This window comes from Scomber japonicus, chromosome 12, assembly GCF_027409825.1.
Source record: "Scomber japonicus isolate fScoJap1 chromosome 12, fScoJap1.pri, whole genome shotgun sequence".
In the NCBI taxonomy this organism is placed as follows: Eukaryota; Metazoa; Chordata; class Actinopteri; order Scombriformes; family Scombridae; genus Scomber; species Scomber japonicus.
The window spans coordinates 25,294,169-25,320,600 of NC_070589.1; the positions used below are offsets into that span (position 1 = coordinate 25,294,169).

Here is a 26,432-nt window from a genome sequence, read left to right on the forward strand (position 1 = left end):
CATCCAGTTTCTCATCATATTATATAACATGCTATATAACCAATGAATAGGTGGTGAAATCATTTTACAAAAACACCATTAGGTCATAGTTGCATGTTTTTTTATGTACCACTGCATCATTTTCCCTCCGTGTTCTCATTTTTCTATGTCACACCGTGATTGTGGCCGGTGAACCTTTAATGAGCACTCATGTGCTTTCTCTTCGAACTGTCATGACAACAGAACATCTAGCTTTACAAGGTTTCACTCATGGCCTCTATTGAGTTACGGGGTCAATATAGGATAGCCTAATGAGGAAATGCTTTGTCTTGAGTTACACTCAACGGCACTAGTTTAAGGGCGATTACCTATAGCTAACCTTATTCCTAAGCCATTTGCAGCACGAATTGGCTCAGTGTCACCAACATGTCATTAGTCTAGATGTCAAAGACGAGAAAAGGAAAGGGACCTGCACACAAGGCTTAATGGCTTTCTAACAATGTCATTGCTTATTTTTTTGTAATGATGAGATTGATTATTTTACACAAAGGATGTCAGCTTTCAAAGAGTGTATCTTGAATGCTATATATGTCATGGCATTTTATTAACACATGCAACTATTATATATGATACTATCACATAGATTGTTTGCTCTAATAGAGGAAAGCATTTGTTCTGAACCGGGGGGAGATTATAAAAGACAAGCATACCCAATTAGTCAGGGTAAAATAATTTGAACTTTAATTCTTTTGAGGGAAATGCTTGTAAAGGTAATTGTCTGTTGTCTTGGAGACTTGGTGAGTAGGCAGGTTGATCAGCCTTTACATTTTTTGACACAAATCACCCAATTATTTATGTAACGTCACAGATGATTTGGCAATTATCAACAGAAATGTCACCAGCTTCTAAAAAAAAAAAAAAAAAGGATGTTTGGAAATTAGGGAAGATTATTGTCATACTCTTCTTGTTCTTGTTTTGTGATAACAATCAAATGCATTAAGTGCTGCATGTGCTTTGGCTCTATTCTGGTTTACTGTGAGTTATATTTCTTATATTTAACACTGTGCTGCGGTGAAATGAGTAATTAGAACGAATACATTTTAAATAGCATTTATTGAATCCTGTTACTTCAAATTAGGTCAGCTATTTTTAGCACGGCCACTTATGCATAAAAGATCATTCGGATAGGGAAAGAAAAAAAACTGATTTTTTTCTTACTGCTTCAGAGATTTATATGTATTACACTGACAGACTGAGGTGTACTGTATGGAGGCATTCATTGCTATACAGTACGCCACTGTATTAGCATAAATGAAATTAAAATATAGCCTAGGCTGTATGTCAGCTTATACTATGTGTAAGCTTTTGCGATCAAAATGTTATCAAATATTTCGATACCTATACGCGTTGTTTTTAAAACGAGGCAACAATACTACACCTCTCTCGTACCTATATCGAATAAAATCAAAAAGAATTGCATTAAACTCTCATCTAAACCAATGAGAAATGGATTTAAAAAAAAAAACGAACAGTAAAAACACCAACTCTGATGACAGAAAGTGCAAGTGTTGTACTCTCCGCTGCAACCGGGATAAATGATCAACGTGGGAATCACACATCTTTCGCCAACACCGCATACCCCCCCCACCCCCTCTCTCTCTCTCTCACACACAGCTGTTAGGGTTTAAATGAGTGAAAAAATAACGTGATAATTGTCGATAACGGGTAAAAAATAATAAAGTCGTTTCAGGCGTGTATCTACGGTGTCGCGTTAAGGTCACTCGCTGGCTGCCTGAATTCCCCTCTTTGTGTTTACACATCCGGGTTTCCCTGTTTGCAGCCCATTCCCCATTTAGAAGCCATTTTGGACACAGATCAGTAACATGCATGTAAACCCCAACCGACCTCCCGACGCAGCGGTGCTACTATCCAAGTGAATAACCTTAAAAAAGAGCGCTGGGCTTTCGTCTCGGATGGTTTAACAGCTTCCCATTCGTCTTTTGGATCCACTTCCGATGCGAAATGCTGCACCTATTATCGGACTAACAGCCTTGTAGTTAATTAATCGCTCCTATCTTCTCTTGCAACATTGTTGCAGCGTCGCGGCTATTGACACACGTTGTGGTGGTGGTGGTGGTTAGGCTGCTGGAGGGACCGGGAGGCCTGTGGTCGTTTTGATCCTGGACGGATATTTTTGGACAACCTGGAGTTTTAATGTTCGCGACGGAAAGAGGGGGGAATCTCTGTCCTGTATTTCAAACGGAACATGTCTTTTTCATGGCTGACTTGTTCACTTCTTCTGGGAACTTTATGCGCAGGTAAGCTGCTATTGTTGCTTTTTCAGGGGGAAATTGCAACAGTTATGTCGAGTCGTTCATCCCGAGGCAGACACATTTTTTTTTTGTTTTTTTTGCTTATAAATTGTGTTTTTAAAATTTGTACCCGCCAACGAGTTTTATGTTTGTTAGTTGTTTAAACTTTTCTTTTATTTGGTAGTGAATGCAGCTGTGGACATTTTATAGCCATTATCAGCCTTTTCTCTGTTTATACCTTCTACAACACGTCTACTTTCCATTCGATACATATCGCAGCTTTGACTTCACAAAAAAATCTTATTTAAAAAGACATTCAAAATACATTTATTAATCATATACCATTTCATGCCGAGAAATGAATAATATCCAAACGTAAAACTGTTGCGTCCCCCCCTCGCCTTTCTTTAACAGAGGCAGGAATAGAAGGCAGCAGCTGCATCAACATCCTGAAACCTTATAGGCTACATCTCAGGTCTGGACTCTTGTTTGTGGTTACAGCCTGAACAAGAAAAGACAAAACACACACTCCTCTATAGTGATTTTCATAAATCAATGGCGTTTGATTTGAACAGACATCAGCTGTCTGCTTGTCTGAAGTCAAGTCTTTTAACCTGAATTGAGGTTACTGTTACACACTGACTTGCTACCACGTGAAATTGAGCATGAGGGTTGTTTTTTCTTTTGTTTGGTGTTTTTATTTTTTATGCAACTCATGTGGGTTAGATTTATTGTGTGTCCCATGCATTAACATCCCTCTCCTCCCAGCTAGGTATTTGACAAAGATATTCAAAACAATGCAATCCACTTTTCACCCATTACCAAATGTGTTTGTTTGAGGGGTTTTTGTGTTTAGATTTTTTTTGTTTTTTACTCAAATTGTAATAAAGATTTAATTGAAGCACAGCTGATTCCTGTGTGCCAAATAGCACTGGGCTAATGCCTTTATGGTTTATAGATTAGAGCTTTGGAGTGTATAGTAAGCTGCTTCTCCAGAATTCATGTTGTTGTGGTGTAAGCCTCAGTAAGTGACAGAGGGAGGGGGGTTGGGGAATGATCTTGTAGTAAAAGTCCTCTCAGATCATGTGACCATGGATATCAGAAATGCCATCTCTGCTCAATGGAGCATTGAGCATCACCAATGTGTGTATGTGTGTGTCTGTTTTTCCATACTACCTTCTTTCCTTCCATACTTAATAATGAGCATGATGTTTGGTCATTGCATGCATCCTTGTATGCTATAATGAAGTCCATTGTATGCTGCTGGACAACTAAATGTATGTATGTGTGCCTCTCCCTCTCTCTGTGTGTGTGTGGGGTGTGTATATATATGTGTGTATGTGTATGTGTGTGTGTGTGTCTAATGGCTTGGTGGGGGTAACACTGGGGGGATGGGCAGCCTCCTATAGGCAGGGATTTAAAGAGACAGGCACTATTTTTTTCTGTGAACAAAGATTAGGCTTGGATGTCCGAGCCATACTGTGAATGACATTTACAGCACGTTATCAGCTTCATTGTTCATCAAAAAAACACGTCTTCTACATGTTGCGTGAGTGAGTCCAACTTTAAATCATTAAAGGGGGGAATAATAAAAGCAATTCAGCAACATCAGGAGATTGACAGCCATTGTTACATTTCGTTGGGTTAGGGGGGAAATTTTTCCTCCTAAATGACAGTAAAAGCTCTTTTTTTTTAAAGGAAAGAAGGGTCTTATCTGTCTCTCCAGATGTGTCATACTGAAAAAGGATCCAGGAGGCCTTATCTGTAGAAGTAGCATGCTGGTGTGTTTCTATACAACAGCAGGGCATATCATTGTTTCTCTATAGCTAATTAAATCCTGTCATTTTTCCTCCGTTTTTAGTTGTTACTCTCTGAAAAGATATTTAAAGTGAACGGGATTATGCTGAGCTACAATTCAGTTCAATTTCTCAGCCCAGAGGAACTCCCTTTTTTTTTTTTTTTTTTTTGCTACAGAGGGATCCCAAATTTGGCCTTGTGCCAAAGTGATGATAGAAGCTCTGCTCAGTGATGTTTTCTTCGTGGCACTGAGCGGCTCCTGCACCATATGTCTTTGCTTCCGCTGTTGAGTTTCAATTCATTACGATGTGAGCTGACTGAGGCCTTCTGTCCATCTCAGGGTACAGTCTGGGCGAAGCAGAGACCCGGGAGTGTGTGTACTACAATGATAACTGGCGCACGGAGAGGACCAACCAGAGCGGCTTCGAGCGCTGCGAGGGGGAGAAGGACAAGCGACTGCACTGTTATGCCTCCTGGCTCAACTCCTCAGGGACTATCAAGCTGGTGAAGAAAGGCTGCTGGCTGGACGACTTCAACTGCTATGACAGGTCAGGTCACGGAGCGAGGTCATCGGCACCGAGCGTTGACATTTATAATTTAGGTATCTGGCTCATGCCCAGAGTGAGTGGCAGAGAGTACAACAGAAATATCAGCCTTCGTGCCCACATGTAGTTCAATATATCTTCATTTATATGACCCGGGGGGCGTTTTCAGGGCCAGAAATAAAAGGTATTGAAAGCACGAGTCAATTAATCAATTGTTAGACACACAGTTTGTCAATATAATTAATAAGTAGCTGAAATGATGGCAAACATTGGCTAACCCCAGCATCAAAAATATGAGGATGAGCCCTTTTTTATGTTTTATGTTGTTCTAAATTAAATATCTTTGGGATTAGGCCCGTTGGTCAGTGAAAACATGCAATTAAAAGATTCCATTTTGTACTCTGGGAACTTTTGAATGGCATTTTTTCCACTATTCTATGACATCTCACACACTAAGCAACACATAAATCACCATTGGAAAATTGTTAGTTGCAGCCTTGAAAAGGTCTAACCTTGGCAAACACAACATCAAATAAAGACATCCAGGAGGCTGTATATCTCTAGATGAACTGTGGTCTCTTTTTATATTGATTTTAGTTAATTTGCAGTACAATATCACCCACGTAAATCCGAACGCAATTCAAACAAGTAAAATAAAGAGTGAGTGATAAAAAAGCACGCCTACATTCACACTACAAACGAACTAGGTCTGCAAACTAACGATTATTTTCCTTTTTATATATTAACCTCTCCTATATTTCCTTGATTGAACAATTAGTCATTTGGTTTGTAAAATGTTATAAAATGGTGAAAAATATGTGAAAAAGTTGAACCAACAGAACCACAACCCCAAAGATATTAAGTTAACAGTCATAGAGGAGTAAAGAAACACACAAATATTCACATTGAGAAGCTGGAATCAGATTATTTTGGTATCTTTACATCTTAATATGCAATGAAAGTGATTTAAAATGTACTAAAACAAATGTATACCTGAAAGTATGTGAGCACACATGCAACCATCTGTACACACACACACACACACACACACACACACACACACACACACACACACAGCGTATCAAGTCTAAATAATTGAATGTGTTACATAATTCAAACTGTAAGGCCAGGTGAACAGATTGGTAGGTAGACTGAAGTAATATGAGAATTAAGTTCATGATCTCGCGGTGAGAATATTTAGAGCAGCTTCTCAACTAAACATGAGGAACTTTTTATATTTAACAGTCGGGGATTTCATGTTGGACAAAATGCTCCACAGCGAGCAGATCTCCCACATACTCTCTCTGTAGAAATAACCAGATAGCCTGCCGCGACAGTGCAGAGTACAGCTCAGTGTCCACAGCCTGAAGATGGCAGAGAGATACGGTGGCATCAGGCCACTCAGGATTTTGTAAGTCACGGGGAGAATTTTAAACAAGCTTTTATCAGGAGCCAGCGCCAGAGTTGTGTGGCGTGTGATGAAACTTTCTAGTTTTTAATATTCCTGCCACAGCGTTGTGAGCTGGAGATCTCTGGTGGCTCATAAGGCACGGCATAGAAAAAGGGGAACTGTAATAATCAGTCCTGGATGACACATCTTTGTGGATAAACGGGTTACCATTAGCTACCAATAGAACTGTCATCCTTGTGCTTTGATTTGTAACCTTTGGTATATTAGACTCGAAGGTATTTCTGAGGCAGAGTTTGTATATCCCAAAGAGCAATTAATGACCACAGTTTTTTGAGTGACAAAGTGACACATTGATGATAATTATCAACCGACTACCAATCAAAAGCAGGTTGTTTTTTTTGAAAAGGCGTCGCTGGAATGGGATGCGCACAAATTACAGGTTTCGATGCAGCTACAAATTTGTTGACAGTTTGGAGGGAAATTGCTTTGAGCTGAAGTGCTGTTGGCTGTAATTATAACTGTAGAGAGACAGTGTTGTGGGACCAAGGGGGAAAAATATTTTGATCAATTTCATGTGAGTGAAAGGCTCCATAAAATAATTACAGCAAGCGGAGGGCAATGAACAGGTAGGCAATTTTTAAATGAGATGAAAGATGGTGTCGCAAAGATTTAAGAGTGCTGTTAAAGAGGAGATATCTGTAATGTTAGAAACCTTGTGATTCCATTATCTGTCAGTATCTTTAGTGTTTTTAAGGATTGATAAGATATATTCTCAGTAAGACAAGATTTTGCTCACTTAAGTTAACAATATAAACTTTTTAAATGCTCATATATTTGCACCATTACGGTAGACGACAAGCTAGATTCTAGACAATAAATAGAGCATATCTGACTTTGTAGAGCACAAAAAAAAAAAAAGAGGCAGATGTCTAGATCTCAAAACATTGCATTAATTTGTTGTTCAAGTACTTTTGACATGTATCTGGTATTACTGTTTTGGTTTATCTGAGGAATAATATAGGTGTGTCTTCTCTCCCCGCTTTAGGCAAGAATGCGTCTCCATGGAAGAAAACCCTCAGGTCTTCTTCTGCTGCTGCGAGGGCAACTACTGCAATGAACGATTCACCCACCTTCCTGACATGATTGGCAGTGGCAACCGAGGTGAGTGGCAAATGCATCCTACGTATATAGCACATAGCGAAAAAATAGGTCTTTGCTTTTCCCCTCAGATTAGTGGGAGTGAAGCTTAGATGTGCGTAGAGTAGTTTAAAAAAAACAAAAAGATGAATGTATATCCCGTTATAGTCAAAACACATGAATTTTACACATAGTCGGCAGTTTTTCCTGAATATTGCTAATTCATGTCTTGTTATATTTGTGTATTTATGAAAAACTGCTTAGGAATGTGTTTTGTGATGTCTCCATGTAAGACTGAAATTAGAGCATGAACACATTCTTAAATACATTGAATTGACACAAGCTGCCGATATTGAATTTGGCAATTCTTTGTTTGCTGAATCTAAAAGTTCACTGTGTTTATTTGCTTTTTGGGTATATAGTGTTGCAGAATTCAGTATCTTTTATTTGTATAGTCCAGTACTCTATCCCAGCGTATCCCAAAGTAGATTTTTCAACAACCTATATTTTGTTGCATTTGGACAAGACTCTCCAGAGAGTAATTAGCCAGTGTTGAGGATCAAGACTAGATCAAATGTTACCCTGCTCTTTTGAAAAACCAGGTCTCACACTCTGTTGAGGGATGTTGATAGTAACCTATATGTCATGAAGCTGACACGCCGTAATTACTCTGTTCCTCCTTGACAGTGAAAATCCGGCCTCCACCTCGAGTGCCGTCCCTGCTCAACGTGCTGGTGTACTCCCTGCTGCCTCTCTGCGTGCTGTCCCTGGCCCTGGTTCTGGCCTTGTGGATGTACCGCCACCGCAAACCTCCCTACGGCCATGTAGATCTGAGCGAGGTGAGACAGGCCATACCCCAGATTGACTCTCATTTAAAGTGGTAGTCTTTGACATCTGAGGGACACCCCCCCCCCCACACACACACACCTTCATTTTACATACTGGATGTTTGTCACCCATGCTGGTTGTTGCTGCTAATGCTCATTACGCAGCTATCTATTCCTGTAATGTTTATATGAATTCAGCAGAAGAATAGGAGTAACTGGTTTTACTTGTTATTCAGGATCCTGGACCAGCTCCTCCATCCCCCTTGGTGGGTCAGAAACCTCTGCAGCTGTTGGAAATCAAAGCTAGGGGGCGCTTCGGTTGTGTTTGGAAAGCTCAGTTGATGAGTGACTACGTCGCTGTAAAGGTCTTCCCTATTCAGGTGTGTCATCTGTTCAAGACGGAAATTTTTATTTTGTCCTTTGCTGCCTTGTATAAAATGTGCTTGTATAAATCATCATGACTTAAGCATAACTCTGTGGATTTGTGTATACAGGATAAGCAGTCGTGGCAAAACGAGCGGGACATATTCCTGACTCCGGGGATCCGACATGAGAATATCTTGCGTTACATCGGTGCAGAGAAGCACGGAAGCAACCTGGAGTCAGAGCTGTGGCTTATCACAGAGTTTCACGAAAGGGTGAGCACACATCTTCCCAATTTTTACACACACGCGCGCACACACACACACACACACACACACACACACACACACACACACTCATGCACATATATATCCACATATAGCGCGTTCATGTTGGATATAGGGCTCCTATGTTGAGCTGCACTGCTGGATATTATCCAATATTGGCAGGGGCCTTTATTTACCTCAACAAAACAGCGTTATTGCTTTTATTAAAAGCAGGATTTTATTACTTATGGTAGGACTGCAGCACCCAGTATATATATGAGTGAGCTGTAGTGTAAAATCATTACAGGCATTTAATGTCCAATACCACCAGTATCAAGAATATCACTATAATGAAATGAAAAACTAGTCCAGTAACACCTTTTTTCTGACCTTTAGCTCACCAGAACATCTTGTTCATTTGTGTTGTCAACAATGGTATTATTATAGCAACACAGGATTAAAGAGTAACTGCAATTTTGAAGCTTGTGTCACCTTTTCCATCAAAGTAATGCAAACAGTTGACATGAGTGCTTGCAGCATCTCGTTTTTTAAATTGTTTCATTGTATAGTTTAAGCTATACTGTAATAATGTTAAACCCTGGTTGAACACTCTTCTTCTTCTTACACGCAAATCAGAGTCCCATGTATAACCCTCGGTCCTGAATGGTTTGTGTGTTTGTGTGTGTGTGCAGGGATCATTGACAGACCACCTGAAGGGCAACACTGTGACCTGGAGTGACCTGTGTCTCATAGCAGAGACCATGTCCCGCGGCTTGGCCTACCTCCATGAGGACATTCCGAGCTACAAGGGAGAGGGGCCCAAACCAACCATAGCGCACAGGTAGAGGGAACAGCATACATGGCTCCAGGCTCAAAACACTAAAAAAAAAAACATAATTGCATCTGGTTTCAGCTCAAGCCTTTTAAATAAGTACTGCCCTCTTCTGGTTGTGCTTTATTTAGTACATTTGCCTTTGAAGTCTGTGGACTAATAAATAGTTCCAGCATTGTGATTTATTGTCCTGAAATGAAATTCCCAGGGACTTCAAGAGTAAGAATGTGATGCTACGAGATGATCTGGCTGCAGTCATTGGAGACTTTGGGCTCGCTGTACGATTTGAACCAGGAAAACCTCCAGGAGATACTCACGGCCAGGTATGTAATCCCTTCAGTTTTGGGTTTCTACAGTTTCTTCGTTGGCTCCATGATGCGAGTCCTTCTAACTGTCACCTAATATTTGCTGAAACATTGACACAAGCTTTATGTACAATATTCTCTAATAAATATTGGCTTGAAAGAAAGAATATTGATACAGTGAATTTCCTATGGTAGAAGTAGAGAATGAAGAAATTGAGCCAATTTTCATCATGAAAGGAACTCAAGGGTTAGGGTTAACAAGAGAGTCAGAATCCTGTTAAGTATGAAAACATTGTTTAGCTTTGCTTCAATTTGCTTAGCTAAAAGTTTTACTGAATATTTTAAAATGAACATCTGCACATCATATTAGTCTGACAGCATTAGTAGCTCTCAAAAAACCACATTCTTGCACACATTCATAAAGACTGGATTCCCCTGTCCTGCCAGGTGGGTACGAGGCGTTACATGGCTCCAGAGGTGCTGGAGGGAGCCATCAACTTCCAGAGAGACTCCTTCCTGAGGATAGACATGTACGCCATGGGCTTGGTGCTGTGGGAGCTGGTGGCTCGCTGCACGGAGAGCGACGGTGAGTCAAACAGTGCTGGAATGCTGCTTCTTTGCCCGCAGGTGAAAGGTCACTGTGCTTCAGGCTGGTCCGATAAACAAAGGATTAGCTTTCGTTTTGCTTGGGAAAGCCATCTGATCAGGGTTAAAAGGTGTAATGTGGTTAAAGTTACTCTTAAAATACAAGACTGGTTTTGATTTTGCTGTCTTTTCAATATTTAAATACTTCATAGTTTTCTTGGTCTGTGTGAGTAAATGGCTTTTCACTGTGTGACCTTACCGCTTCTGTCCAGGTACAGTCGGTGAGTACATGCTGCCGTTTGAGGATGAAATAGGCCAGCATCCCTCCCTGGAGGATCTGCAGGATGTGGTCGTGCACAAGAAGATGCGTCCAGTCATCAAGGACTGCTGGCTCAAACATCCTGTGAGTAACAGTGGAAGAATTGCTTCTATGTTTTCAGCAGCAATACCAGGATGTCATGCATCCTTTTTTCCAGGGAATCCAGCTTGATTATTTGAGGTCAGGGTTGTTTTTGTGCTGTCTGAAACTAGATTTACATTCACAGAGAGATTTCTGTCTTCTGAAAGAACTTTTTTTAAAGCGCTTGGGTTCAGTAGTCATGTCCCTTCATTTAAAAATATCTCCAAAAGTGACTCTCCTCTAATGTCCTCTAATGTTTGTGGCTGCAGGGTTTGAGCCAGATGTGCGAGACCATTGAGGAATGCTGGGACCACGACGCAGAGGCGCGCCTGTCGGCCGGCTGCGTGGAAGAGCGCATCGGGCAGATAGCCAGGACGATCAGCAGCACTACCTCAGACAGCCCCGTCTCCATTGTGACGTCTCTCACCAACGAGGACCTACCTCCCAAAGAGTCCAGTACCTGAACGGGTGACACCATCTTTCACCCAAGCTCCTGACTTTTTATTTTTTCAAATCCAAACTCAGCGGATCTCCGTGAATATTTAAAAACATAAAAAAAACTAGCAAATTGAATGCAGCTGCTATTTTATCCCAATACTGGTATTTTTTTCTGTTTTAATGTTTTTGGTGTTCAGTCGGATCTTACTAACACATCCATCTGCTGTAGTTTTGAAGTAGTAATAAGCTGTGCGATGGGCACATCTGATAACACCCATGTGTCAAATCTTAAATGTCGTCATTACCTCATGTATTTCTTTTGTGTTAGTCTATTTTTTATTACCTCATGAGTTGTTATCTGTCGTTTTTCCTGTCTGGTCATGATCGTCTGCGGCCAAATGAAATGAACCTTTGCTCCAAACCTCGGACGACGTGCTGCACACCTAGGAGGAACCGTTTTGAGACTGTTAGACAAAATATATTCATCTTCCTCAGGGGTCGAAGCTTCTCGAATTTTTAAACTCGAGTGCGCTCCCTTATTTTAAACCTGTGAATGCCTCAGAATGAAAAAGATCAAAAACCGATTGGAGCACAGCTGTTTTATCATAAGGGAGGGAGCTTAAATGGGAGCTGAGCAGTTGTTTTAGACATTTGGACTTCTTGAAGATTTGGGACAAGCGTCTTGTCCCTGGGGAACTACCTCTCAGGTATCCAGTAGGCTTCTTTGGAACATTTTCTCTAAGTTGAGAGCCAAGCTATCCAGCTAGCTATCATGGACATATTCCTGGATTCTTTTTTTTAATTGTAGAAATTTCAGAGTTACTCCTTTGCCAGTGCCAGGGGCATTGACGGATGCTGTCTGGAGTTGCAATGTTACACATTCTTGATTTTTAACTGTGTGTTGTGTGAGTGTTTGTGAGTGTGTGTGCGTGCGTGTGTGTGTGTGTGTGTGTGTGTGTTTGAAGACTAAATGATATGAGATGGATAGAGAGCGTGTTAAAAGTAAGAACCATGGACAGGTAGTCTGGGTTTATCCTTTGCGAGGGCCATACTTGAGTAAGCAACATGTCTGTTTTTTAATTTTCATGGCTGTTTGTTCAATAGACTCAGTCGGACACCAGTCCCCAGATACCTCAGTCACTGTACGTCATGCAAGGAGAGCTCAAATGGTTGCCTTTGTCTCAAATGCAATGCCATAGTGTATCATAACATGAATACCATACATTGAATGTCCGTTATGCTGCTGTGACTATTCCAGGATACTCAAGGATTTGTAGATGTACATGTATTCTTTGTTAATATAACGCTAACATGTGATAACTATCCATGATATTATGTGAGGCTAATATTCTGTTTTTTTTTTTTTTTGTCTTTTTCTTTTTGACTGGGTAAGCCCTCAGCTGCTTACTCCTCCAGACTGACCTCAGATATTCTGACAAGTACCTCAGGCTTTTTCTACATGTATATCAAGTTGTGTTATGTATTTTATTGTGTTTTAGTAGTGGAGATATTTTATTGCTGGTTGGGCCTCTTGTCTGTGGAGATTTTTTTTTTCTTTTAATAGAGCCTGACCACAGTGTTAATGCTGTAAAAATCTAAAAGAAGAGAGGCAGATTCTTGTAAATAGACCTGTACACACAGTTGCCGAATACTGATCTGTTTTTCTTTTGTTTTTTTGTTTGTTTTTTTTAAATAAGAACGCAGGGCATTACTATTCTCATTTCACAGAAACAGAAAAGGATTTCCAATTCCACCTCTACATATTTAAAAGTCATTTTTTTGACAACTAGCCCTGTGATTATAAATATATATATATTTTCAGAATTTTCAACAATGGAGGGTTGTGTTACTGATTTCTGTGAATAATGGTATCAGTTCCTCTGGATCAGAAGTTGTGTAGGTAGCACTTGCATTAGAGAGCTTAGTGTGTATACCATCAAAAAACAAGCAAACAAATTAAAAAAACATAAAAAAATATCCCTAATGGTTTGTTGCAGGTGGCTTCAGTGACTGGCCACTCGCTCAAAATGCCAGATTGAACAGTATTACCTCAATATTAACCCGCTGATGTGATGTTCAGACCTGTTCAGTGATAGTTTAGCCACGTCGGACAACACACAGGCTCATCTGTTGTGCTTTGATTAGTGCTGTGGAAAGATGGTGATTTTAACAGTGGTCTGTAACGCTTGCGTCTGTGCAGTTTTTGGTGAAGGACGTATTAAAAAAAAAAAGAAAAAAGAAAAAAAAATCCATCAATCAATACAGAACAATGTTTTTAGTGTTTGGAAAATCATTGATGTGTTTATAACCACATGATTGATTGATAATGCAGCCCCATTAGGAGTTATGTAAACAGTGGCATGTGCGTGGTCCAAGGGTCCAGCAATATTTATTATACAGCAATAGTCATTTGAATATCATAGTTCAAGTCAACTCATTAAACTCAGCTGTGACTTAGCAGTTTTCTTCTGCGTCTCAATAAAGTACATCTCATCACACCTGGATCATGTTCTGATATGGACAAGTGTTAAAGCCCCCCCCTGATAGGATTTTAAAAAAAAATAAAAATGAAAGTGTGGGAGCTGAACGTGACCCAGGTGCTTTCACGTATTGTGCCAGAAAACAACGATCACAAGAAAAATCCACCGTGATTGCTTGTTACCTCCAAATGCTGTCTTACACCCAGCTCTTCTGAACAGAAAAACCAGTTACCTCATGCAGTACCTCGTTAGTAACACTAACATGGAGTCAGTCTCATCTTCAAGAAAAAAAACGAAAAACGAAAAAAAAAAACGTATCAATTATTGTGTATATATTTACTTGACAAATGTAAAGGGTTTCTTCCTTTTCATGTGTGAATCCTGTGAAAGCAAAATCCTATTTTTTTCTTTTTTTTTTTTTTGATTTACAGTCAACATATTTGTTCATTTCTCATAGTGCGAATGGATGCTTGACTGAATCGTGTGACCTTCCCTGTTTATGTGAACTGTGTGTATGTGTGAATGTGCGGTCTGTGTTGATTGGTTTCACTAAACAGTACGAATGGTAACTTTATCTGTGCGTTGAAATGCTTAGAAATATAAACTAGATGAGAATACATCCATCTTTTTGTATATTAAAATAAAGACAAACACTGATTAACCATGTACATTGATGTTTTTGCTTTTATTTGCCTTTTTCATTGCAGGGTTTGCACATAGACATTAGTTCAATGAGGCATTCATTAGAGTAAAATACTAAATTGGATCTCGGGAACTATAATCACATTAGATATACAAAATGTAGACTGTAGGTTTGAAATATATATTTTCTGAAAAAGCACTTGGCTTTTGTGTGTATTTTCAGTTTATTTACACTTCATAACATTTGAGAGGCATATATCACACTTACACATTTACTGACTATATTTAAGTATTATTTAGCTTATTCAGACTTTCCATTCAAACATATGATGTCCTTAATACCCAACAACATTTAAAGAAGTTTGATTATCTCCAACAACATGTTAATGAATGAGCAAAAAAAATAAATTATACTTAAATGTCCTTTCTAAATTTTATTTTATTTTTGATACTGCAAGTGTATTTGACTGATGCATGACTGCATGACTTTTATGCTTAACAGAGTAGTTTTACTTAAATAAAGGATCTCTCAACATTACAGATGTGCAACATTCCCAACCATCTCTGCCAGGGTTTGGAGTATGAGTGTTGCTAGGTTATGTTTGTACACTAGATGGCAGCAGTGGTACCACCACTTTGGTTCAGTTTATCATTTTATTTGTCTTGGATAATGTCCAAAACTAAATGAGTCAAAGTTGGATGGATAATAATAATTTTCCTTGGCCAGATAAGAATAAGCAAATCAGATGGTCTAGCAATATATTTTGATATGACTGGGTTATTTAATATCAAAGTTTCACAAATTATTTTAATAAAGTTCTTGATTATTATTATCCTTATATTATCAATAGTAATTGGTGTAAAGGCATTTTCTTGTTGGGTTTGATATTGGGTCTAAGATTGCTGGCCCTCATGCTCTTGACTTCAGAAACATCACAACATAGCAACATGGGCACTACTGTATATTATAAAACAATGGGACATGTTGCATATGAGGTGACGTTGCCTTCCCTACCATTCTGGTTTCTATAAAACAAAAACAAAAAACGATCCATATGTAAAGTTCTCACAAAAAAACCCAATGGGAAAGGTATGGGTGCATTATTCAGATATATACTGTAAATTATCTAGCACATTCAGGGTCATTTGAGCAATCCAGTTTCATCAGTTTCATGACATGATAATGGCTATTGACTCCCACTGAACAAAAAAGCAAAGCGGCAAATTAACAATCTCAAAGATCATTCAACTGAAGTATCCTATAAAACTGAAGTAATATTTCTTTAAAATGTTTGACATCATCTGCTTTCCTTTGACATGCGATAAAACGCAAGGGAATATTAATCGCCAAAAATCCGCTGAGCCCTGAAAGCATCACTTTGAGGGGGAGCTAGCCAATGAGAACGCGTCTATCCGTCATGTGACAAACCGACTCGTAAATTACGATTGACTTGAGAGTTGCCGATAGTAGCCTACTTCTCGATGTACAGTGACTCAAGCAGAGAAGTTTGTGGCTTTGTTGGAGTTTGTTTTTTTCTTCCTCTAACGGAAATGCTACGTGTGTTCACTGGTTCCTTTGAGCAAAGTTTTGTTTCGATATCGTGGCCATCATGTCATTAAAGTGCCGAGCAGGTGAGTTAAAACAACGTATTTTTGACTGTGCCAGCAAAGCAGTTTCTGACCTGGGTCGACTGTTTTTTAACCAGCAGCAGCATCACTTCTCATTGTGAGGAAAAAGGTCGCCCTTAGTTAGTTTTCGTTGTTGTCGGGCTTTTTTTGAAAATTTCCTCCAGTGGTTTACCTCGTGTTGGGCTTTGTAATGTTTCTATATTAATTTATGCGTTGTCTTTATGAAGATGTTTTTAATGTTATTTTACAAAAACAAGCTAGCTTACTGTTGTTCAACGTTAAATATATAATTGGTAAAACTTTCGTCCTTTCATGACAGAATATACAACATTGAAAGGCATTGACGGGCTCTTATGAGAGACAAAAACACTATCAAATGGTTTGCTTTCTATAAATTAAATCCTTAATGTCAAAATATATATATATTAACTACACGATTTTATCATTAGATACATTAGTAATTGTTAAAAGTTCCTAATTTTCAGGACATTCATGTGCTGTATGGTAGATTTTAAGAGTGTATACTTGCTTAAAGTTGTGTGGTTTAAGTGGTAACTACAATGCTAATGTGTGAAACAATTCATTTATACAGTTACTGATACTGAGTTTGCAGAGGAGACCTCACCCACACACACACACACACACACACACACTATATTCATCCAGCTTTCTGTGTCCTCTCCTCAGTGTCAGTCATCCAGGGACCAGGGCAGTGTGGTGAGTTCAGGGGCTAACTGGCCTGCTGTACTCTCCTCACAGGGTGGCAGCTGCACTGGCTGCTGTGATGCTTCGAAATAGCAGCATCAGTGGAGGCAGTGGTGGTGGTGGTGGTGGTAGTAGTGATGGGACCAAGCACACCCATGGTCAGCGACGACCCCACTCCAAGCCCCACATGGGATCTCTGTCAGCTGGATCGACCAAGACCTGGGATATTGGCCGTAACACGAAGACTCACAACTCTCTGAGCAGTATGGGGCTAACGTCTCGCCTGATGGGAGCCCCAGGAGTGGACCCGGAGTATGTCATGCAGCTGGTGAATGATGTGCGGTGGTTCGCTGACGTGCTGCTCAACCTCAAGGAGGTTTTCCAGTGTAAAGGTGAGTTCAGTGGAGGTCAGGGAAGTGGAAGACCATCAAATAACAAACTTGTTGAAAGGAAAATTCACCCTTGGATACTCTTGATTGATACAAAATCATAAATATGGGAAGTTCAGTACATTCTAGAGGTTATTGCTGATTTATTACTATAGGTTAGCAAACCTTGTGTATGTTACTTTTCACTTTTTTTTTAACTTTGTCTTCAGTGTCAAACCCTAGAGAACAAGGTAGGAGAAGTGTGTTGCTTTGAGGAGGTGGTTGTTTGAGCATTATCTGTAGCATGATAAGAGCAAGAAAGTTCAGATTTTTTTCCTGCTGAGTGAGGCCTTTTAACAAAATCAAACGCATCAATTGGCTGCATTGCATTCAGCTGCATTCCTGGCTTCTTCTGTTATAGGTTTTTTTGTTGTGTAAGTGGTGAAATCTGGTGATTCTACAGAAGAACCCTTGCTCTTTGAACTGAGACACTGCTGCTTCAAATCTAATGTTTAACATTGATGCTTTAGATAGCTGAAATCCACTGCAGTCATACTGGGAATGTATTGATGAGATGTCATGTAGTCTGTGTTTTTCTAAGCACCATTAATATACAAAAACAGCTAAAGCTTCCTGAACAGTGTTAAAGGGTGGATTATTTTCCTTTGAAGCAAAACAGGATATAGTGGTGACGCTGTTTATCACAGGTCACCACGATGTTAACTGTTCTTAAAATATTTACTATAACATCATAAAAAGTGCACAATACCATCACTGCCTTTCTTGCTGAAAATCACGAAAAAATAGTTGCCCTTGTGGCTGTAAAGTGCTTAAGATGAAGTGTGTTTTCTGTGATGCCACAGATGGTATCCAAAGCCCAGAGTTTGTTTTGACAGACTGCCGGTGACGGACAGCCAGTACCACCTGTGGAGTGTCAGTTTATAGTGTGATAACAGCCTCGCTGCTAACATGCCGGAGAGCTCTTGGTGTTGTGACTGTCTTTAACAACTACAAACACCCACACACGGCCACACTCGAGCATACAAGCGGGGCAGACACAGGTTACTTACTTTTGATGGTTTGGTTCTTGCGTTCAGACACTCACACAAACACTCTTCCCACACAGACGCAGTCAGGACTTGAGATAAACAAGGCAGCACAGCAACATTTACCCTGACTTTTTGTTGACTGTCGTATTACACCGACTGAGGAATTTCCCTCTGTGGAATCTACTACCACTGTTACAACACTACTACTCCTACTGTAAAAGACACATACCTACACACACAGACACACACACACACACACACACTCTCTGAGGTCCAACAGCAGGTCTGGCAGTGGGAGTGCGTTGTTTAGCCATTCTTTTGACTGGAGGAGTAGGGCCCCTGTGAGTGAGCATTGGCTTGTGTTGTGCTGAGGTTTGCACTGAGTCTTCACAAAAACATTTGGGATATTCGCGTCTCCCATTTAAAAAAAACAGCTCTTATTCAGCAGGTGGGGATGACATCATACCATATGACCCCATAATGTCATTCAGCTATTTGTCATTTTGGAATAGCGGTTTATTTTTGTTGCTTTTTTTTCCTTCTTTTTTTTCTCCGAGACACTGACATAAGTGGTTTGGTGGAACAGCTCTTGCAAGATGCTGCTACTTTAATGTGGTTTGCTGTCCAGTTGTAAGTAAACGGCGAGTCATTTTCATTAAGAATTGCTAACAGAGAGTGGTAGAGGATAGTCACAGTTGAAATTGAACATATTTTGCCGTTAGCCTTATAGTTTAAAGTGCAGGGTTTGGCCTATGAATGCCCAAAAACTAGCAAGTAGGAAACTTATATCATTATACAAATTTAAGAATTCATTAATCTAATACACAACCTGTTTTGGTTTGTTTTTCTATGGTTCATATGTACTCCACATCCAAAGACAGAGGTCATTATACATGCTGTCACAAGACTCTCGTGGTCTGCAGTTTCTACATAATGGTGATTTGATCATCTTAATTTATCCCAGCATCTCGTCCAGTATGTGTACATCCATAGTTGGATTGGATTAATGAGTTGCGTGTTTTTGTATGAGGAGTCAGGGAGTTTAAACACAGTCTGGAAAAAAGCAACATGGACTGAACTCACCTGTCAGTATGTCTCAAACTGTGTTCATTTTAATGTCACACCCGTAATATCAGTCTATAACATTGTCAATATTAGTCGTATTACTAACTTTAAAGGTTAACATTTAAGTGTGAATGAAAAGGAAAGCATTTAATCATTAATTGTTTCTCATAAAGTCATTCCAATCAACAATCTGTGCCTATAGTGTGATTGTTCTGTGATTAGCAGCGTGTGTTAGCCCCGTGCTAGAGAGGAGAAACAACCTGACGACGACAACGACAACAGATTTCCATGCGGTTGTTGAAAGCTGTGAGCCGCAGGATCAAATTAGCGAAGGAAGTGGGGAGGAGGTTAGCGAGGCACATGCCAGCTCTCGTGTTGTTCTTTTCATATTTGGAAAGGTCTGTCACTGGAGTACTGTGTGAAACCTACACAATGCTGTTGCTGCACCCTGTTGGATCTGGCAGGCGTGTGTTCTCATCACAGAGAGGAAGGTTTGACTCAGTGTGTGTGTGTGTGTTATAGCACCTCATACTGATACTGAGAAAACTTTGTGGAAGGTTTAACTTGGAAGATTTTATTCACTGTCAAGGGCAGCGGCCAGTTTTTAACTTTAGAGTCAGAGCGTGCACGTTTAGTTGACGGCTAAAGCCACGGGGGAACTCAATCAGCGAGTTAACGAGACCCACCAAATTCACACCCACAACTTCACGCCTATGGATTCCCCAGGGTCAGATTGTGGTGTAGATTTACACTTTACTCTCATAACTGTGCCCGGAGTCACAACGCTCGCAAGAGTTGTTGCCCAACAATAGCAGAGCTGTCAAAGAATGTAACTCAATGAGAAGGATATGAGGCTATATGAGTTTTGACTGAATTGGTGACTTCTGTTCTGTCCCCCATCACCCCCCCCCCCTTCCTGTCCCAAGGTGATCTTTGTCCACTCACACGTTCCATCGACACACGTCAATGAACCTGTACCCTGTCCCACTCTCAATATTCATTTGATTACTTGATTATAATAGAAAAAAACCCTAAACAATGAAGTGTTAACATATCATTTAGTCAATAGGTAGTTAAGCATAAATCATTGTTATTCTGTTTAAAGGAGGGTTTAGACATTACAGAATAACAGCAGGACTTGGGCTATGAGTCCACATCACGCGGTGCACAAACATTTTCTAGTTTCACTCCAATGTTTATATCAAAAAAGAAAAGAGAGAGAGAGTTCATATAAAGGTGCATCAAACCATTCACTCAGTTCTTACGGTGTCTGTATGTCATTTTAAAACTTTAAATAGTCCAACTTTTTCTTAAGTGGGAATACGTCTGTTGCTTTCAACTCAGGTCACACAGCATAGCTAAAATTCCCCTTTTGATAATATTGTAAGTATCATAGTAACAGTAATACTACAAGAATAAGCACTTTTTCAGCATTTCAGGGCCGACCATAATAAAAGGGAAATACAAAGTATATGTTCTTGAACTTTAACTTTTTTTTTTTTTAGTCGAGTCTACATTTGCTCCGGAGAAGACAGCTCAGTTAATGGTTTTAATCAGGATGAAAAAGGAGTCCTCTACACACAGCCCGAGCCGCTGTCCCCCTCCCATCCCCCCACTCTCCTGCATACTCTGCATTCCTTTAGAACAAATGTTCACTTGTAGCTATAGTGCCTTCAATAGACTAGTGGTAGGTGTGAGGCCGATTGCCTGTGAAAACACCTAAAATAAATTCAGTTTAGATTTGTAATCATAACTAAAACTCGCAAGCAGCTGTGTGGTCAAGGTTATCTTTTTTTTTTTTTTTTAGTGAGACATTTCAGGTTGAGATTGGTGGAAAATGGATTGCTGAGGGAAATATCACAGAGCTACAATTGCTGGCCTTGTTAAAGATTAAACGGTATTTCAGTATTTTATTTATTCTGAACCACACAGGACAAAACCGTTCCTCGGAAAAATATGTCCTTTCATTTTGTCAACTATGCGGAGTCATTTTACAACCTGCAACTCTTACACAAGCTCTTTCATTTCATCATTTTACATCCTTGTTTTGCTTTTATTTTGATGTCCACACAGCAACATGACGTCTGTTAATTTCCACTACAAATACGTTTAGTTTTTTTTTCCCTCCCCAGAAGGTACCTCAGTGGTTTTGCCCTCATTATTGAGCTGAAAGAAGTGTAGGAATGTGTTTTTTTTAAGAAGTGGAAGTTATGGATAAAAGTGAACAGGGTGAGGGTTTTAACTTTTTTTTTTTTAATGGCTTTTGTTGCAGTCACAGCAGCAGATAGCCTTCAGGACACCGTCTCTGAAATTCTATTTCCTTTAAGGTTTTCTGTGCTCCAGAAAAGTCCCCAGTTACTTATTTTCGCCTTTTTTACCCTCCGGTGGAAACAAAAAAAACAAAAAGTGTCTCTCAGCAGCACTTTTACAGTTCTACTCCAGGGCAGAATAAACATCTCACAGCATAGTTGCAGAGCATGAGACCGAAAGCTTATTTACTCAATGTATGGAGTGCATTGTGCAGTTTGTTTGACCTCTTTGGAGCGCGTTACCTCTCTCTAGTCTGCAGCACAGTAAAAGTTCTTTATACAGTGTAGTTCTGTGGGAGGAGAGGCGTTAAATGTCTAAAAAGGAGCATGCACAGCTGACTCACTCATCTCTGTGCCACTCTGAAAAACCGTGGTGTTTTTCATCTGTGTCATCATGACACTCTGATAAGATTTGGCCGCACTCCAGTTAAACTGCATTGTTCAGTGTTTGACTGTACCAGTCTGTAACTGAGCTGTTGTCTGAAGGGCAGATTCTTCTTTTAGAGTTGTATACTGTGTGATTAAAAAAAAAAAATGTTGAGAAACTGTGCTTCTTGTCTTACAGTGACTCATTTAATGGCCAATCTGATTATGACAAGTTGTTTAAAAAGAAGAAGTTGTTGTTTATTTATAGGCTTATGAGCTGCTCACGAGGGTTTGTATTGCTTAGTTATATGACAATAGGAAATGTTTAGCTGTGTTGAGTTAATTCAGAAATATTTAAACTATATTCTCTTAAATGAAATGCTGCAAATGTATTCCCACGCTTTTATTTTGTAGAAAGGAGGCAATTTTCACAATTATAACGAATTTTAAGACCTTGTTAACTGCTCATAAAAGCCAGCACCACTCTGTGAAAAATATATACAGCAATAGCTTCCACAAATGTCTCCCCCCCCCCCCCCCCCCCTCCATCTCAAACAAGTGCCCCTGTGCCAGCTGAAGTGGCTACTCGCGGGTGGCGCCTTCAATCGAAAAGAAAAGTCGAATCCTAGCACATAATAGTTTAATGGCCTGCTGCTCTTAAGAGAAAGAAAGAAGAGATTTGTTGGGCAGTAACTTTCCCCTGTGATGCTGAAGGATGTTTTTGTGCGAGCTTGTGGTCGGGGTGTGTTTCCTGGGGTCGGATTTATGGTTATGGGCTCTGGATGTTTGTGTAGGAGATTGGTCATGGCGAGGGGTGGATTGGCCAGTAGAGCTCCTGCTAGTAGGAGGGACGACGTCACTGCCGGCGATTGGGCAGACCTGTTTGAAATTTACAACTGTGGATCCGGGCAAGGGGTGGGTGGGTGGGGGTAGGGGGGGGTCAGTCAGAGGCTCGCCGAGCTGGTTTGTGAGTCTGTTTTTTAAAAGTTATGTTTGCTCAGGTTTGAAGGAAGAGACACAACAAAAACACAATTAAGCATGTCTCTGCAGATCCGCCTGTGTCTCACATGCTTTTTCCTACCCGTACTGAAGTAAAGTGACATCATGCTTTCAGGTAGGTGGAGACTGACTCAAATAACTACCAGTTCCTCAAGGTGAAGTCATCTGTAGACACATATGAGACATTTAAGTACTAGTGGAATGAAACTGGCAAAAAATAGCAGCCTCTCTACATCCTTTTTTTTCATCACAACATTTCAATTAGAGATAAAATGATCAGCTGATAGACAGGTAATACATGAATTCATCGCCTTTTTTTTTTTTTTTTTTTTGGTAATTTATTGATAATTTGAGTCATTTTCAAGCAAAATTGACCAAATTCTCTAGCTCCAGTTTTAAAATGTGCTATTTTTCTTTCTCTCATGTTACAGTAAATTAAACATTTCTAGGTTTTGGACTTTTTATATCTGACAAAATAAACAATTTGTCACCTCAGGCCCTGGGAAACTTCAGCTGGCCATGTCTTTTCTTTCATGTCATTATAACACTTGTGAAAATAGTCGACAGATTATTTGATAGTGAAAGAAAATGTTAATTGCAGCAGTAATTACAGTTATCTTGATCTTGTAAATACAAATTATATTACAGCATTGTTGGAAAGCGAAAGCCTCTGTGGTTGGGACTGAAATCGAACTGTTTTTAATGCACACACGTGTTTATTTCCTGTTTTGCGTTTCCTGCTCTTTCTCACCTCCCTGCTTGTGACACCTGATCAGTGCTCTGTTGATTCAACACCGTAGTCTTGTCGCGCACCTGCTGTGAAGTTCCCAGAGTCTCACAACATTTGCGTCCTGGAATTAATGCAGACCTCACAGAGTGTTGTTCACCATTAAGCTGAGAGGCAGGTAGCTGTTTATGGAGCAGCCTGCTGTTTACCGTCTGTGTGATGTCTGCGGCCTGCTCCGTCTCCAAACAAGGCATGGGAGAAAGAAGGAGAGACACCCAAGCGACATTGCGTTTGTTTGGACAGGGGTAGAAATTAGTGTTTGGAGCCGGATTCCCCTCGACCAAACAATTCCACCTGTCGCAGATCAGGTTGCAGGCAGCTCAGAAATGCTAGTGTGTTTGTTACAGTTAAATGTGTTTTTAAAAACACTTGTGGATAATCTGTATTTAGTTTACTTTGTCCAGGTTTCTTTGTGGAAATGGGGAGGGGGAGAAAAAAAAAAGCAGCTGTTTCCACTTGGAGCCCTTAGCGAGCATGTGGGCTGATGGCTGAGTCAGCACCGAGAACAATGTGTCACCATCCTGGAATGAAGTAGACGGATACACATCTGAAGGAAAATCTGTAAATCGGTCACCCTCCCTCCTCCTCTTCCTCCTCCTCCTCCTCCTCCCAGAGAGTAGGGATGCTGACGGGGAAATTCGGCCCCTCAGTCTTTAGCTTTTCAGCAAAGCCCCTGCGGCCGTTTCCCAAGCGGCACCGTGTCACCAAGGCTGCAGAGGCTTGTTTCATGTAGAGCAGATTGCGTGTCCAGACAGGCCAGTTCATTGCCCCGTTATCAGTGTGGGGGAGCAGAGGGCTGTAACCTCTGTCAGGCCACCTGAAGATTTGGATTAAATCAGTCTTTCTCTGCACTAGACACACAATGAGCTTTGTTAGACGCAACAGGACCCCCCACATAACAGTATACGGGGAGAGGCATCAATTTAAAAGGCAAATGTTTGAGCTACTTGTTGTTTAAATTCTCCTGAAGCAGAGTCACCACCTCAAACCTGCTTTCACTCCGAACACTGTTTTGTCTATCTAGCGATATTGTGGCACAAACATTGGTGTTTGCAACATACTCGGCGGCACACAGATGGACGGCAGAGAGGTGGATTATTCTGGATGAGTGGTTTGAGGAGTTCCTGTTGACATTTTTTTTTTTTTTATCCTTTTTCATTCACTGACTAGAGATGTTGGAGGGGCTTCGGTGATCGGCCCGGTGTTGCTATGTCTTGTTACAGGTACATCACAGAGCAGAGACGAAAACATTTACCGAGCCTTTTAAATGGCTAGCCGGCAGACTTTTAAATTGTAAATTCAATTAAAGTGTTCTGTACAGTTGGAGCTAAATCCACTTAACATCATAGTATTTTTAACACACAACTGTCAGGAGTTTTGGATAAAGAACTGCTGAAGCAATTTGAACTATCAATGTATTGATTTTGGTTTATCACGTATTGTTTAAGTCTTTATTTCAAGATAACAACGTTAAGTAGACCAAACATTTTATTGATTTTATTGGGAAAGAAATCCTCAAAATCATCAATAATCAAAATAAATGTATGTAAATGTATGCATGTCTGTTTTCAGAAGTTGACAGTCAGGCCGTGTACTGTATGTTGTACTGTAAGTGCCAACATTTTAAACTCCTACAACGACTTGTGAATGTGAAGTTATTGTGGTAAAAAAGGAGGGAGGTCTCGATTCTTGAAGAAATGAAATGAAGCAGACCGAGCGTGAAGCGTGGCTGGGAGAATCACTCAGCTCATCCCACCACACTGTAAAGAAAGACAGGGCAACCCTGGAGCTCCACCACCGCTAGCGGGGGGGGTCTTCCTTTAAACAATATGACCCAGCTCTTTGCCTCACTGCTGTTATCTCTACCAAAACAATGGCCGGCCCCCACAATTGGCAGCGAATTTCCAGTAGGCTTTTTTTGATGCCATTGTTGTGACAAAAGCACTCAACTCACCACAACCACTGACTTTTTTTTTTTTTTTTTTAACCAGCTTTCTCTCAGATGTCTCACGCTGTTGTGAGTACAGATCCCTCTCACACCATTCAGCAGGCAACAATAGAGCAGATCAGTGTGAGCCTTCATATAACATTTAATCTTGTTTTGATAGCTTTATACAGAAATCTTTTGTTTGAATTTTTTAAATCTGGGTTTTTAGGGTGGAGATTTAACAGTGATCTAAGGAGCCTAATTGCACGCAGACTGTGCCGACATGCACGTCATGTGGAGGGTTGAACCCATACAGTCTGTGGTTAAACCACACTTTTATGTCAAAAAAGTAAATAACTTTCAGCCCTCCTGAATAGTTTTTTTCTTTCTTTATCTTTGAATTTGCTTTAAAAAAACATTTAAACAGCTTTTTTTTTCTTTTTTTTTTTTTTTAAACATGTACAATGCTCTTTAGTACAGGTGGTCTTTTGTCTCGACCCCAGACCTTGAAAATGAATTATCTGCTGATTTCAGTCATGATCCAATATTTATATTTTCTTTCATATTAAAGCAGCAAAGTGCACGCTCACTACAAAATGTGCACTTAACATTAAGATTAAGAAGGAATTTCAAAGATGTTTCACAGCTCTCCATTTAAAAAAGAAGAGTTGTTGCAGGACATTTTGTACAGATTTGAACATCCTCTTTTTTCCCTAAAAGATGTTTAGGTGTAGTTACAGACAGCAGCATTTATGGGGTATGGGGCATAATGTTGCTGAGGCACAGGGAAACTAGATTTGTTTTAACCCTCAAAGCAGCTCTGCCTTCTTAGTTGACTAAAGCTGGCCGTAAGTGTGGATATAGTTATTTTAAATTGCTGGATGTTATTTATTTGCTCCTGCTACACTA

The 26,432-nt window shown here is 40.1% G+C and overlaps 2 protein-coding genes across 3 annotated transcripts in view; both read left to right on the plus strand.

Annotated features, from left to right (window-relative positions):
- Positions 1 to 1,879: 1,879 nt before the first annotated feature.
- LOC128368931 (activin receptor type-2B-like) lies at positions 1,880 to 13,445 on the plus strand. 2 transcript variants are annotated; one of them, XM_053329856.1, is made up of 11 exons: positions 1,880 to 2,297; positions 4,429 to 4,636; positions 7,090 to 7,205; positions 7,869 to 8,020; positions 8,245 to 8,388; positions 8,503 to 8,646; positions 9,330 to 9,478; positions 9,678 to 9,792; positions 10,222 to 10,360; positions 10,632 to 10,762; positions 11,029 to 13,445. In XM_053329856.1, the coding sequence occupies exons 1-11, from the start codon at positions 2,246 to 2,248 to the stop codon at positions 11,221 to 11,223; spliced, it is 1,545 nt and encodes a 514-aa protein (XP_053185831.1). In that variant the 5' UTR covers positions 1,880 to 2,245; the 3' UTR covers positions 11,224 to 13,445. The 2 variants fall into 2 exon arrangements, with proteins under 2 accessions (XP_053185831.1, XP_053185832.1); XM_053329857.1 differs by having other exon boundaries at positions 10,638 to 10,762.
- Positions 13,446 to 15,818: 2,373 nt separating this feature from the next.
- The window catches only part of arhgap29b (Rho GTPase activating protein 29b), a 30,082-nt gene continuing 19,468 nt past the window's right edge, over positions 15,819 to 26,432 (plus strand). The window contains exons 1-2 of the mRNA XM_053329852.1: positions 15,819 to 15,951; positions 16,636 to 17,045. Of these exons, the coding sequence (XP_053185827.1) occupies positions 16,733 to 17,045 (313 nt within the window). The 5' untranslated portion in view covers positions 15,819 to 15,951; positions 16,636 to 16,732. The remainder of the gene's footprint in view (positions 15,952 to 16,635; positions 17,046 to 26,432) is intronic.